The following is a 15,515-nucleotide window of genomic DNA, read 5'->3' on the forward strand; positions in this document are numbered from 1 at the left end:
CAGCGCGGGGTACTAGTGAAATTGGGGATGGTGGGGAGACGAGTGGGGACTGGCGGAGCCGGCAGCCGGGGGCTCTGGCTGAAGTGAGGGCACCGGGCAGTAGGGCTGTTCTGGGGCCCCATGGGTTGGGCAGCACAGGGGCCAGCGGGAGAAGGGGACCAGGCGAGTGCTGCGCGCTGTGCTGGTTTGCGAGCTCGACTGGGAGGCGGAAGAACTGGAGGTTGCGGAAGAGTTTGCTCTTGTGGCACTCCTCCGCCTCTGCTGGGGGGCTGCCTTGCTGCTCCCCCAGGTCCCCGTGCGCCAACCTCCACTGTCTGTCCTGCTGGCTGGAAAGAGGGTGTAGCTGCTCTTGCTGACAGTTGTTTTTAGTTTTTGAGCATCAGGTTTATGGTGGTTTCAGGTGAAGTTATTAAGAGTTGTGTTGTTGCTGGAGGCCCTTGTACAGCAGCATCTTTTGTGTGTATATTGTGGGACGTGACAGGTGCTGCTTCTGACTGAATGTCCTATTAGTCACTATATATAAGGCTTACTACTGTAGGAGTTCCAGGTTGCTACTCTGTTCTCTGGTCACATATTCCTCTCTTTAAGAAGAGAGAACTCTGTATTTAAATGGTGCTGGAATTTGTGTTGTCTTGTTAAACTGATTGGTTGCATGCTGGAATTATGATCTTCTCTTTAAAAGGCAACTTTCGCTATGGAATTTTATCTGTGAGCCACCTTCTTCAATTTTCATTATAATTGGGCTAGGATAATTGTAACCGTGGTTAATTCTGGCTTAATTCTGATGTGAATCACAAATTTTGGTGGTTTTAATTTAGTTCTAGAGAAGTTACAAGATTGTGATATGATTTGATGAAATCAGTTCCAGTTGCCAGTTTTCTGTTTGAGATTTTTCAGTAGTTGTACTCTGGGTAAAACTTCAGAATTTTGTAGGCTAAATAAGATGAAGAGGAAATAGAAGTATAATTTAGTGTAAGGCATTCCTGAAAAGGTGACTTTATCCGGTTTTGGATTTAGGTGAGAGGGCATAGGCAATAAAAAAGAATGTGGTCAAGTATGCCTTTTACTTTTTTATTTTTAAAATAAAAACAGGTTACCCAGGAGGATCCATTTAAAATTTAAAAAGGGTTCGCCGGGTTCAAAATCTGTGATTGCAGATGTTTCGTTACTGAACGGAGTAACATCGTCAGTGCCAAGTACTAGCTCTTCAAATTGTTTGTTGTTTTTATGTATTGCTTTCTCATAAATCTTATCAGCAATTGGTTCTTAATTAGATACTTGTGTCTTCTATTCAAGACCAATTGTGCCTGAACATGCCCTTCTTATTTATTTTTGGTAATGGTTGTGCCTTAAATCAATGCCTAATGATATTTTAGAAACCACATCACATGGGGGTATAGGTCTGGTGTATCTGTAATTCTTTACGTTCTTAAATAATATAACTTTAATGGTATGAAAAATAAATAGCTTAAAATATGTTTTTCAGAATCTTATGCTGATTTTTTAAGAGAAGATTTTGATGTAAAGACTTACACTTCTCAATCTATTCATCAAGCTGTGATAGCTGAACAGTTAGCAAAACTTGCTCAAGGAATCAGTCAACTCGATAAAGAGCTACATTTACAAGTAAGTGCCATTTGTTTCTTTCTTGGGTGTTGTCACTAGCACAGATCTTTTCCATTCCTTAGGTGCCTTCCTTTCTTTCCATGCTATATTACATAGCCGGTTTATTTCCTGAGTCATGCTTTCTCCACCATATTTGATCATCTCTCCTGTGATCTTATCATTTCCAGGGCTCGTGTTGTTCTTTAGTCGTTTCACTGCTTTTTCTACTTCCTCCTTTGAAATATAGATCTCGCTCTTGATGCTCAGGAGAGATACCTCTTTCAATTCTTCAATCTGTCTCTCTGAGACACTTGGGTCCAACTCTGCTTTGTATAGATCAGTGCAACATCTCATCCATTGCTGCACAATCTTCTCCCTGTTCATGAGCACTTCTTCGTTCTCATCTTTGATCGCCGTCTGCTTCGGTTGCCATTTCCTATTAATATTCCTAATTGTTTTATACACCTCCCTGGTCTTATGTTTGCCATAATACCTCTTGATATCTTCACATTGCTCCTCTAACCATTTCTCCTTATCCTTTCTGGCTGCTTTCCTTACCTCATTGCTTTTCATGCTATATTGCTGTTCTGCCATCTCAGAAACATCTCTTCTGATCTTCAACACTCTTTTCTCTTGAACCAACGTCGGTGTCTTCTGGGTAATCCACTTCTTATTGATCTTTTCTTCTTCTGGAAGAGTCTGCTCAATTGTCTCTTCTATAGCGATGGCTATCCCTGCAACTCTTATCTAGGTCTTTCTCTGTGGCGATATTCTTAATCTTCTCTTTGAGCGCTGTTCTGTATGCATTCCCTGTTTCTTCCTCGCATAGCCTCGCCACATCTCTTCTTTTCTTAAACCGTGTTTTACATTTTCTTTTGAGTTTTATCTTGATTTGTGATCACTAGACTGTGGTCTGAGTCTATATCTGCTCCTTGAAAAGTTCGGCACTGCTGTACTGATGTTATACATCTTCTTCGTATCAAAATCATATCTATCATATTTTTGGACTTCCTGTCATTCGATCACCATGTCCTCTTCCTACAGTCCTTTTTGTTGGAATCTCATGTTGCAAATCACCATCTCATGCTCTGTAGCAAACTCAAACAGTTTCTCACCTCATTCGTTTCTTTCTCCATACCCAAGCCTTCCCATGACTCTCTCCCAACCTTTATTACCTGTTCCAACCTTCGTATTCCAATCTCCTCCAATGATCAACCCATCTTTCTTTGGTATTCGGCATAACGGATGGCTCAAATAGGAGAGGCAGACCCCACAGAGAATGGATGTAGTAGACTGGTGCGGAGCTAGTCTACAGAAACTAAGCCACTCTGCACTGGATAGGGAAAGATGGAAGGAAATATTGAGAGAGGCATCAGACACCAGTGGGCGCTGAGCCCATGGTTATTGATGATGATGCCATTTGTTTCAGGGCAGTCATGTATAGACATCATTTAAAAGCTCAGTACCCCATGTTGCCAGCACCTAGTGGTTAAGGTATGCTTATGCAGCCCACAGCAATGACCCCCCCTCCCAGCTCGCTGACAGACTTGAGCTTGCACTAGTGCTCTAAAAATAGCTTTGTAGGCCGCTCTTTGAAATTGTCTCCTTAGGCCTCAGAATCCAGAGTGCAATTTCTAAATAAATGTTTTTAAAGTACTATCGTTAACCTGGGGTAAGAGGCTCATTGTCAACGGCTAGGCATACTGTGTGTGCATGTGTCTTTCAGGACTGTTAACCACAGTCCTTATTTGCTACACATTCCCCTCTCTTCTGCTTTCTGACAGTTTGATTGGAAAACAGTTCTTCAAAAGTTACTTCTTTTAAACAGAAGACAAATTTTAACATTACTTGTTCACTCAACATTGCAACTGATGCAGTGATTATTCTTTGATACTTTCAGGTAGATTTTTAAGCTACCGGATGTGGGGATCATAAGTAAGATAACAGCATAGAGAAGTATTTTGTATATTAATGGGTCATAATCATATATTCAATAATTTGTTGTGATAAGCACACAATGTAATAAATATAAAGCTACACTATATATGCAAGGGGTGCAGTTTTTCATTTGCATAACCAGTGCCATTCCTAACACTAGTGGGAGAACTGTGCATCTACAGGAGTGGTTCCTAATCTTTTCCAGACTGGGACCCATTCTGACAATTCAGGAAGAGTTGGTGACCATGGCAATTCAAAATTGGGAGTGGCAGGAAGTAGTGCCATAACTAGCTAATATTGTTCCTGAGGAAAGAATGTAAGATAGTGCCCCATCACATTTATATGTTAATAGCTTTTCCATAAAAAAGGCAAAATACATTTTATTTATTATACTTAATCTGAGTTTTGGTGGGAGAAAAACTCATCCTCAGACTGCTTCCCCAAGCCCCTGGTTTAAACCCCACACTCAGAGGCTGGAGGGGCTGGTGGGAGGGGGAAGTCACAAAAAAAAATGGGATGGTGCCAATTTTAGACCCCTCCCGTTAGCCTCAGAACGTCTCCCTCCCCCAATGGCCCCATCCTTAGACACTCCCCCTCCTCCTGCAGCCTCTTCACTGGGGCTGCTTGGCTGGGTGGCTCCCACAGTTAAGCTTTCAGCATCTAGGCATAAAGTAATTGCTGTCTCTAGTGATAGAGATAACTGCTGTCTCCAGCAGCTATATATGTTGATAGATATCTGCCTGGGGCAGCAGTGTTAACAGCCACATGCAGCTGGAAGCTGCCCAGCGGGCAGCCTTGGTCTGAAGAAGTGGGTCTGTCCCACGAAAGCTCACCTAATAAATTATTTTGCTATTCTTTAAAGTGCTACTTGACTGCCTTTTTTTTTTTTTCCCCTTAAAGAAAGAGGATGGTGGTACTGGAGTTTGCAGGATTGCCCTTCTTCTGTGTTGCTGTCCTAAATATAGAATTAATTAGAAACATTGTATGGGATGTGGTGGCAATGTATACTAGTTAAGAACTCCCTTCCAGAGACTCGTGTAAACATTTTTATTCATGTTTCAACTGTATAAGATACATTTTTGATTTTTTTCCCTCAATTTATCCGTTGTAAATGTTTGTTTGCATATATTTTGACACAACTGGCATTCCGGAGTTAGGGAAATCCAGGATTTAGTTAAATTAGTGAAGAAGGCAAGGACTAAGTTTAATCACTGGATGGTGGGTAAATTTAAACATCTCCTGATATAGTCTGTCTGGCTAAACCAGGTGCCAAACATCAGTGAAGGAAAAATTAATTGAATAAATAAAATGTTTGTATTAATAAAATCAGTTTCGTGTTGACTGTGAAAAATCTGATCAGATTCCTTTACAATTTACTATGAACACAAATGAGTTTACAGGGTAGAGGGGTTTGTTTGTAAGCAAGTGAGGAAAAACAAAGGGGTCCCTTTTCACTTAGGGATTCTTCCTACCCTAAAAATTATTCTTCTCTTCTCCCCAATCAGGGATATGTGGTTAAAGAGAATATGGGCTTGTATTTTTGGAATTAGCCTTGCGAATAATGACTGGTGGTTTCATTTTTCAGGTAGTTGCGAGACATGAGGACTTATTGGCACAAGCAACTGGGATTGAATCTCTGGAAGGTATGAATTCGTTTATACTTGTTAGTTTTTAGTATAATGGGAACTGATAAATTTCATAGTTAGATGGCATCAGGATATTACTGTACAGCTTTGTTATCCGGCATCCATGGGGAATGGGGATTGCCAGTTGATCCAATGTTCTGGTTATATGAGCAGCCAGCCAGGCACCTGGCCCTGGCACATGCTGGTTAACTGAGCTTGCCAGTTTTCTGGGTTCTGGACAATACAGCTTTTACTATAAGTGGTAATGCTACTGGCGGACTGAAGGATGCCTGCAGGAATGCTACTGGACTTAATCTTTAAAGAAAACTGCAATACGTTAATAATGTCAGCAGATGGAGCTGTAAGGTGAGTATTTCTTTAATTCTTCCATGACATAATTAGCATATAGAAAGCTGCTTGGATGGATGGAATGTTCTGAGCAACTTAAATAATGCAATGGAGTTTTTACAGAATCTTGAAAATTCACATTGTTCCAAAAATTCCGTACAGTAGCCTCCAGTCTATCAACTAACCTAGCATGCAACTTTGTGAAGGGTGGAACATGTTTCTAATTATTATTTCATGGTCTAAGGGCATTTTCCTTTTTTTAATAAAGAGATTGCAAAATTAAATACAGCTTTTTGGTTCCATTAATGTAGTAGTATTTGCTGATCAAAAAGGCCTCATTTGAGAGCTATCCTGTCTGCATGAAAAACAAGTCATTAAGTGGTTCTTCAAACGTAAGGTTTCAGAATCTCACTTACTTTAAGATGATATTTTTGGTACCATTTAACCCATGCTGTCTTGCTAACAGTCTTGTTTGGTGGCATCTGCGAATTTTATGAGCATACTGTCCACTCGCTTATCCAATACATGTTTTGCAAATGTTAAGTGATACAGTAAACCCTTGATTTAACGGACTAATAGGAGGGAAGAGGTGTCTGTTAATGCCAAAAGTATGTTATATCCAAATGATTATACTCTATGATGATGCATTGACCTTCCCAGCTCAACTCACTCTTGTCCTCTGTGCCCCCTTACATTTCCCCTTTCTGCCCCATTCTTCTCCTCACACCTCCATCTCCTTTTCCCAGTTATCAAGAGAAGAGCTGAATGCCCCCAGCTCTGAGCTGCCCATGTGAAGGTAGAACATGGCAGCAGCCTCTGACACCACAGCTGTTGCTCAGCACCATTGCAGACAGGGTTGGAGAGGAGAGCTTCTGTGCCCCGCTGCCGTCCTCCGGCACCTCTGGCAGTAGGATAGGGGGCTGGCAGACAACGTTTTGTTATTTCCAAAGTTCGTTATATCAGGGTCTGTTAAATTGAGAGTTTACTGTATTTCTTTCCCAAGGCAAAAATTAGGGTATGTCTGCACTAGGAAGTTAGGTCGGTCAAATTTATTAAGATCGATTTTTGTAGCACTTGATTTTGTAAAGTAAAAGGTGCATATCTATTCTGACCAATGAAGTCGACGGAAGGCATCCCCATTAGGGTGGGCAGCTTCACGTTTGTCAAGAATGCACTGGGGATACCAAGAATGAACTGGGAATCCACAGTTCTTGCTTCCCCTTTCCATTGTGGGTTTTTGTTCCAGTGTCTGATGAGACAAAAAAGTGCCAAGGGTAGTTCTTGGTGTGTGTCATCAGCATCCCATAGTGCACTTCTCTCCTCTCGCTCCCTTCAGAAAACAATGGCAAAAAGTGTTTTTTGAGCCCTTTTTTCATATCCCTACGTATGCATTGCTAGTTTAGCATGGAACCTGACTAGCTCCAAACTCTTATGGCAAGTATTATGAGCATCTCACGCATTGTGCTGTGCTACATGCGGAGCCTATGCAGCCTGTGAAGTGATGCGGACTCTGGGGAGAAAATGGACATACCTAAATGTGAAAAACTGGAGAGGAGGAACAGGGGATGCTGACTGCACTCAACACTTTGTATGCAGTGGAGCACTCATTCTGGTGCCACGGAACAAGTTGATTGCTGGGACTGCATTGTTCTGTGGGTATGGGATGATAGCAGTGGCTAAAAAACTTCCACATGTAAGACCATTTCAGTGGAACTTTGGGCATTTTCTTTCCCCTCCCTGAAGCACAGCAATACCATAATGAGACCTGCTCGGACTGTCCAGGAGCAAGTGTCAATAGCTCTATGGATGCTTGGAGCATCAGACAGCTACTGGTCAGGGGGCAATTAGTTCAGAGTGGGGAATCTACAGTGTGCCTACTGTAATCCAGTTAGTGAAGGCAATTGATTGCCTTCTGTTCTGAAGGACAGTGACTCTGGGAAAGGCGCAGGACATAGTGGATGGTTTTGCAGCAGGGGGATAGATGGAATGCACATCTTCATCTTGGCACCAGGCCACTTTCCCACAGAGTACATAAAAAGCAAGTTCCATGGTGTTGCCGGCATTGGTTAATCACAACAGTTGTTTCACCAACATCAATGTGGGATTGTCAGGAGAGGTGTATGAGCACATCTTTAGGAACAGCTTTGGTCTGTTCAGAATTCTGCAGAATGGAATTTTCTCCCCACACCAGTAAATCACCATTGGAGGTGTGGAGATCCAGTGGTGACCCAGCTTATGCCTTGGTCACTTAGCTCATGAAGCCATACACAGGCAGCCTGGACCGCGGTAAGGAGCGGATCGAATACAGGCTGAGAAAGTATAGAATGGTAATAGAATGTGCATTTAGCCATTTAAAAACCAGGTTCAGAAGCTTCCTGACTCTCTCAGACCTCAGAGAGGGCAACATTTCACCTTGTGGTGGCAGCCTGCTGTGTGGACTTCCTGCTCTCTGGCTATGTCCGCAATAAAGCGATTATCTTCCAGCAAGTCTTCTGTTAACAGATCGCATCCACGAAAGCGGATTGAAAGAGCCATCTGCTCTTGTTGACAGAGAGGGGCCAGACTGCCCTGCCACACTCTGAACAGAACAGCCAACTGGAACCTCAGAAAACAGGGTTGCCCAGTGAACCAGAAGATCTGTCTACCAACAGAGAGCTGCTCAGAGTATCTATGTGGCTTTTTTTGTTGACAGAAACTGTCAACAAAGGCATTATTCCTCATTGCGGAGAAGCAGAATGCTGTTGGTGGAAGTGCTGAGTTTTGTTGTCAGACTGTTGACAGGCACATTTTGCGTGTAGTCGCTCCACGAGTTTTGTTGACAAAACTCTCTAGTGTAGATGTAGCCTCTGAGTGCTCTGCTCACAATCTGCTTTCCTCTCCACTGGCATGGCTCTCTTCCATGCATTGAACCATGCCCTGTCTGTGTGGGCAACTTCTATCCGGTCTAGGAACAGTGTTGATTTTCTTCTTTGGATGTGTGACACTCTAACAGCTGGAGGGGGACATTGAGTGGTGGTCAATGAGCCTGCTGTTGCACACACTGCAATAAAATAAGTGAAGGCCAGACATTTTACTGTAGATGAGAAGTTTAACACACACAAGTAATCTTGAAAGAACCTATGTGGAACACAGTAAACACGTGTTACACGTGAGGACAAAATTTAGCTTTTAAGCATCCTCTGTGCAGCAGGTACTACACAAAGCTCTCAAGGGAACTGCATCACTCAATTCGCTTACAGTCATGGTAAGGCACAGACGGGAATTCTTTCAAGGTGTGATTTATTTTTGGGGTCTTAGCTCTTCATTTTATCAGAGCAAGTTGGTGGGAGTATGGCAAACCTTTTTGCTGATGAGTTGCTTAAGTTTATTGAAACATTATCTCTGGCTGTGTAAGACTCCTCAGAATTCAGTATATGGCATGATGTGGCCGTTCCGGCTTTGTAAGAAGGGTAGGATTAGAGTTTGTATCTTTTTGCTTCAGACGCATAGGTCCTTGTTAATTGAGGTAAAGGGGAACCTCTTCCAGATATTAATGAGTATACTGCAGAAGGCACTGTGTACTTACAAACTAATCAGACCATTGCAGCATTGTATTAAATCTTGACACTTATTCAGTAAGTGTTAATGTGAATCCATTCTTAAAGTTTTTGTGTATATAAAACTGTATGTTGCAGCTTACTTTTAATGCATAAAGGTTTGTATGTGTTACCCTGCATACAATGAAAATACTTTGGAAAGTAAGTCTTGTGCCAAAATCTGAGTTGGAGGCTGGATTGCGAGCTACAACAGTGCAGTGCAAACACCTGTTCTCACTTCCAACTGATGCAAATAAGAAGCAGCCTGCATCATCTCTGTTAAATGTAAACACACTTGACTTAGCAATTTGAACTGAGTGGAGTGGTAGGCACCAAAGTTTTACATAGGACTGCATTTCAAAAAAAAATCCACATTTTATAAGTTGTTCTTTCACAGTCAAAAATTGCACTACAGTACTTGTATATAGTTAACTGGAAAATACTTCTTCCTCTGTTTACCTTATTTAAAGTGCAAATATTTATAATAAAATGTATAGTAAGTATTCTATATTTTGTATTATAATTGAGGTCAGTATACCTTGAAAATGTAGAAAAACATCAAACATACAGTACTTATAAATTGAAAATAGAATTACTACTGCAATTAATTGCAGTTAACTTTTTAATTTGAGGGGTTTTTAGTTAATTACTTGAGTTAATTGCAATTAATTCACAGTACTGGTTTTGATATTTAGAACTCTGGTGGGTATTTTCACTATTCAAATCCACTACCACTTAAGTTTTCCCTCTCGGAAGTGCTTTTATCTAAAGCTTTAATTCATAGAATTTTAATTCCTAAAACTGTACACTACAGCATTTGTGCTGGAGAGCAAAGCAATGTCTAGAAGCTTTTTGGTTGTTTGACGGTTTATGATGCCCAAACTCACTGAACTTGTCTATTTAGGTCAAAATGAAAGGCATTGAATGTGGGTATTTTTTACAACTATTTTAATCCTTTGCTATCCAGGTTGGTTAGGATCCCAGGCCTTTTTATTTTGGCCAGGAACCCTGGTAGGAAGGGACCTCTGAAACTTAATATTCATTGACATATTGCGTGCTTCTGTATCCCTTGAATTACCCTAACCAGGACATAGTTATCGTATATGTTTCTTCTATGAAGAGTTGGACTCCTGCATGTATGCTTTACTATGGCAAAAGAATAGTGACTTGCTCGCTCGCTCGCGCTCGCTCGCTCTCTCTCTCTCTCAAAAAAAAAAACAAAAAACCACATGCACAAAAACCAGCCCCCAGTAAACAAAACAACTTAATGAAACTTGTGGTGAATATGTCAAATCGTTTAAGGAACATTCAGGACCTATTAAATCTGGATCAAATGGGCATTGAGGTGCCTAGACTCTTGGCAAATGGACTCTTTCAGGTGCCTAGACGTTTGCATTTTACCTGGACACTTCTGTCCGACTTTAAATCGGAGTGTGGAAGAAAAAAATCTGTTTGTTCATAGTGAGCGAATGCAGTAAACTCCTGCAGAAGTCAGTGTTTTCAGCTTAAAGCCACCTGCATTTGCAGCTGTGAAGGCAACCTTGCAGATGTAAGCTCAGAGCTGTAGTGTTTTGGTGAAGAAGCAATCTGTACCCATGGGAGGGTTTATCCTGGTAGCATAGGTATCCTATTTCCTTGAGAGGTGATAGGTATAGTGGGAAGAGAAGTCTTCCCATTGTCACTGATGTAGATTGTTTATACCCATGAGTGCCCAAACTATACCAGCTTAATTTCCTACTGTATATTTGGCATAAGACTTCAGAGAGCTCCTTCCCTTCTGCTGCTGGTTGTAGTTCTGCTCTGTCAATCTGCAGCAAAGTGCTAACTGACGCTCTTTTCTGTGCTGCTGTTCAAAACCTTGTAGGAAGCAATTAGCATAACAAGAATCACACCAGCTGCCCACTATCCTGAGTTGATTCACTACCCTTCCTTGAATCAAATTCAAGATTTTTGGCCTTCCTTCAAGTACCTCTGTTGCACAGCTCCACTTCACATCTTGGAGTTTGTCCCCTTTTATGTCCCTCTCATTCAGCTCCTTGCCAACTCTGTTCCACCAGTTTCAGTACCCTTTTTGTTTGTCATAGGTATTACTTCTGTGCAACCACTTATGCTTGCATTATCCTGTTCCATACCTATTTAACTCAATGATCTGGCTAGACACATTATATTCTTAAATAAATAAATTTTGGTCCTGAGACGTGAAGGGGAGACTAGTCCTCTATCATGAACATGCGGGACTGCATCATCAAGATACATACATATTTTAGAGTAGCTGCACTCTCTCTTTATCATTGTCCTTTCTTTCCCCTCACCGCCCCCCCCCCCCCCCGCCCCCCAACCACACCTGTACACTTGGATGGCTGGGACTAATTAGAATTTAAGACAAGTGATATTCAAACAATGTCCTTACTTTTTGTGGGACACCTAGGATGGGTAAATGTCCTAAAAATGTTCAAAATTGATCTGAGTCCTCCAAGTGTAGGTTGCAAACCTCAGTAAAGTCTTTTGTGGAGTGGTTTACTACTACTACTTAAACCCTTGTACTCTGCGTGGAGCATAGGTCATCTACAAGTCTCCACTTCACTTCACTTCACTTCACTTCACTCTGTCTTGGAACAAAACTTCTGGCTGACTCCGGAGTACCTCAGTTGTTGTCCTTCAGTCTCAGATCTTCTCCCCTTTGTCTGAGGTTTTCCTCTTTTTTGTGTTTTCCTTGTGGGTTCCTGTGAGCCGATGCCCAGGTGCCAGCTAAAGGTCTGGTGAGGCAAAAAAAGGGGCGGGGGGGGGCTGATGCTACACCAGCAGCTATGCTAAGCAGCCAGGGCAGGCTGGGTTCTTTGGTTTGTGTTTAGTTTGGGTACAGCAGCAAGAGGAAAATTACACTTAGAGAGGCTTTAACAGTTACTTTTTATTTATACAAAGATAGAAACAATTTAACTAAGACAAATGATTAAAGTACAAGTTAGTACTCGTGGTTCTTAAAGGGGAAACAACACAATTTAGCTTGAGAAAAGTTTTAGACAAACTAGCTAGCTTAAACTAATACAATTAATGTGTACAGAAGAAAGGCCTGTTGCAGGTGTGATTTTTACCCCTGCCTCTTAGACCTGGTGGAACCAGAGTCTTTCCCTCAATTCCTATAGGAAAGAAGTTTAATACAGGTGTAATTCTTACCCCTGCCTCCTAGATCCAGTGTGACCCAGATTCTCTCAATCCCTCGGGAAGAAGTAGATACGAACCAGGCGTCCCCAGTCTCGGGAGTTAATTCCAGACCTGGCCAGCAGGTGTAGGTGATTGAAACTGAAAGGGGGGGTGGTCTGCCAAGCCCCTTTATACTGCTTTTGTCACGTACGCTTCTTCCTGGTCTTAAGTGGCCAATTGGGAGGAATGTTTTGAACCCCAGGTTTCCCAGGGAAGATGCAAGGCTCAATTTGCACCTGTGAATTGTGGACAATTGGGCACCTTTGGAGGTGATGGGCGGGGTTCCCCAATCTTCCTGGGGAAGTGATCAAGGCTGGGGAAGTGATCAAGGCGTGTCAATTACTGAGATCAGCCAGAAGGGCGGCCATTAGCTAGCCCATCCACTGTCTGGTTTTTGTGTATAGTAGAGAGGCTGGGCGAGACAGCACACCTGTGTTCCCAGGACATCAAAGGCCGCCTGTCTCCCCTGCTTATTTCTCTCTCTCTCTCCCAGTGGGGGGGAGAAGAAGAAAAAAAAAAAAAAAAAAGGCCAAATGGGGGGTTCATGTCTGGCTACAGTTCCATGTGACAGCTTGATGGACTATGCTGCATGATGGTTTGCTGAGTAGTAGTAGGCATCCTTCAGTCTGCATAGACTATGGATCGCGCCCTTAAAAGTTTCAATTGAAGACTTCATTTACAGCGTCTATTGTGACTATAAAGACCCACACGAGAGTGACAGTCCTTGCTGCATCTCTTGCAGATGTAGTGGGTGTCTGGCAAGTCCTTATTGCGCTTTCTGTGCGCTCGCTTCTCCTCTGCTAGCTGTCTGATCTTCAACTCGCCCTTCTGAAGGCCCTTGTGTAACCCCTGCCTCCATCTTCTGCGGTCGTCTGCTAGTTCTTCCCAGTTGTCCAGCTTGATGTCTACCTCTCTGAGGTCTCTCTTGCAGACATCTTTGTAACGCAACTGGGGGCGTCCGGGGGGTCTTTTGCCAGAGGCTAGCTCACCATACGGGATGTCTTTTGGAATCCTTCCATCGTTCATCCTGTGGACATGGCCAAGCCAGCAGAGCTGACGCTGCCTGAGGAGGGTGTGCATGGTTGGGATTCCAGCTTGCTCGAGGACGGCTGTGTTGGTAACTCTGTCCTTCCATGATATTCCAAGGATGCGCCTGAGGCAGTGCAAGTGGAAGACGTTCAGCCTCTTTTCCTGGCGGGCATACAGGGTCCAAGTCTCGCTGCCATAAAGGAGGGTGCTGAGGATGCAGGCTCTGTAGACTTGCATTTTGGTGTGAGTGTACAGCTTGTTGTTATTCCACACACTCTTGCTGAGTCTGGACAGAGTTGTGGCCGCTTTTCCGATCGTCCTGTTTAGCTCAGTGTCCAACGACAGGGTGTCAGTGATGGTGGACCCGAGGTAAACGAACTCGTGGACGAGCTCTAACATATAGTTGTCAATGCTGATTGATGGGGATTCAGCAACATCCTGACCGAGTACGTTTGTCTTCTTTAGGCTGATGGTAAGCCCAAAGTCCTTGCACGCTTTGGAGAACTGATCCAGCAGTTTTTGAAGCTGGTCCTCTGTGTGAGACACTACAGCAGCATCGTCTGCGAACAGCAACATGGTTTGCTGAGTGTGGCCTAGCCATCCCCACTTTCTTCTCTTGATTTCAATGTCAATTCAGTTCTTGTCCTGCTCTGTTCCAAAGCTCCTCACTTGTGACAAAGTCTTGCCATTTGATGTGAAGGATGTGCCTCAGGCATCTGTTTATGAATGTCTATAGCTTGTGATTTGAAGACTTTTTTTAGTGCGCCAAGCCTTGCAGCCGTACAAGGGCATACTTTTCACATTTGTTTTGAAGATCCACAGTTTCACCTTCAGAGAGATTATTTTTGAGCACCATATGGTGGCTTACACATGACAAAAAAGGCTGTTGGATTTTGGCAGTCTTGCTTGAAGTTTTAACATGGTGTACAAGGACAGCAATATACTTAGTCGTGTGTTCAAGCATAGGGTTTGAAAGAGCATTAAAAGGGAAACTTATGCTCTGGGCAGTAAGTAGTAGCACACCTGTTCCTTTCATGAATAAGGAAGGGGAAAGTGATATAAAATTTGAGTGTGGATTTGCTTGCTAAAAGGAATTTTCTTAATATCAGTTCTTGTACAATTTTTCAAATTCTCCCCTCTTCCCTAAATAAAGTATGCTACATAGAACGGTTGCTTGAGTGGAACTCCCCACTGTACATAACCTTCACAGTCTTCGAAAAAGCCTTTGAAAGCATTGATAGAGACACTTTTGTGGAAACTGCTGCAACACTGTGGTGTCCCATCCAAAATTGACTTGATTCATTCAACGTATGAACCTTCAACATGCCAAGTTGTTAATAATGGTGTCTTGACAGAATCCTTCAGCATAATGTCAGGAGTGCCCCAAGGGTGCCTATTGTCACCTGTCCTGTTCTTGATCACAATGGGCTGGATTATGAACAGGACAACAGATGGCCATCAATGAGGCATTCACTGGATGATTTGCAAATAGCTAGAGGACATTGATTTTCTGATGTCGCCCTCCTTTCACACCAAAATGAAAGTATCAAAGAAAAGGTCACAACATTAGACAAAATTGCCTCAGTGACTGGACTGAGTATTAATAAGGGAAAGACCAAGACAACGAGGATCATCCGGTCCAACACCACCACCCTCACATTGAGAGGGGATGACTTGGAAGATGTGGAACAGTTTACCTACTTGGAGAGTCTTATAGGCATAGATGGAGGAACACATAAGGCTATTAATGCCAAGACAGGGAAAGCAACAGCTGCATTCAAGACTCTCCATCCCCTAGGGAGTTCGCAAATAATATCTGAAGACAAAACTGCAGATATTCAACGCAAATCTGAAGAGTGTGCTCTTGTATGGATGTGAGACCTGGTGTACTAAAAGGTCTTCAATTCACAAGCTGCGGGCATTCCTAAACATATGCCTGAGGTACATCCTTCACATCAAATAGCAAGACTTCATCACAAATGAGGAGCTTTGGAACAGAACAGGACAAGAATTGAATTGACATTGAAGTCAAGAGAAGAAAGTGGGGATGGCTAGGCCACACTCTCAGCAAACCATCATGCAGAATAATCTGTCCAGCTGTCACATGGAACCCACAAGGAAAATGCAAAAGAGGAAGACCTCAGTGAGCAAGGTTAAAGGGGCTTCTTTCCTCTCCACTCTGCCTGCAGAGGGG

General features: G+C 42.7%; 1 protein-coding gene across 1 annotated transcript in view; it reads left to right on the forward strand.

Annotated features, from left to right (window-relative positions):
• COG5 (component of oligomeric golgi complex 5) overlaps positions 1-15,515 on the forward strand; it is a 367,281-nt gene that overhangs the window by 178 nt on the left and 351,588 nt on the right. The window contains exons 2-3 of the mRNA XM_075016386.1: positions 1,487-1,626; positions 5,129-5,186. Coding sequence (XP_074872487.1) covers positions 1,487-1,626; positions 5,129-5,186 — 198 coding nt within the window. The remainder of the gene's footprint in view (positions 1-1,486; positions 1,627-5,128; positions 5,187-15,515) is intronic.

This window comes from Carettochelys insculpta, chromosome 1 (genome assembly GCF_033958435.1).
Source record: "Carettochelys insculpta isolate YL-2023 chromosome 1, ASM3395843v1, whole genome shotgun sequence".
Classification (NCBI taxonomy): domain Eukaryota; kingdom Metazoa; phylum Chordata; order Testudines; family Carettochelyidae; genus Carettochelys; species Carettochelys insculpta.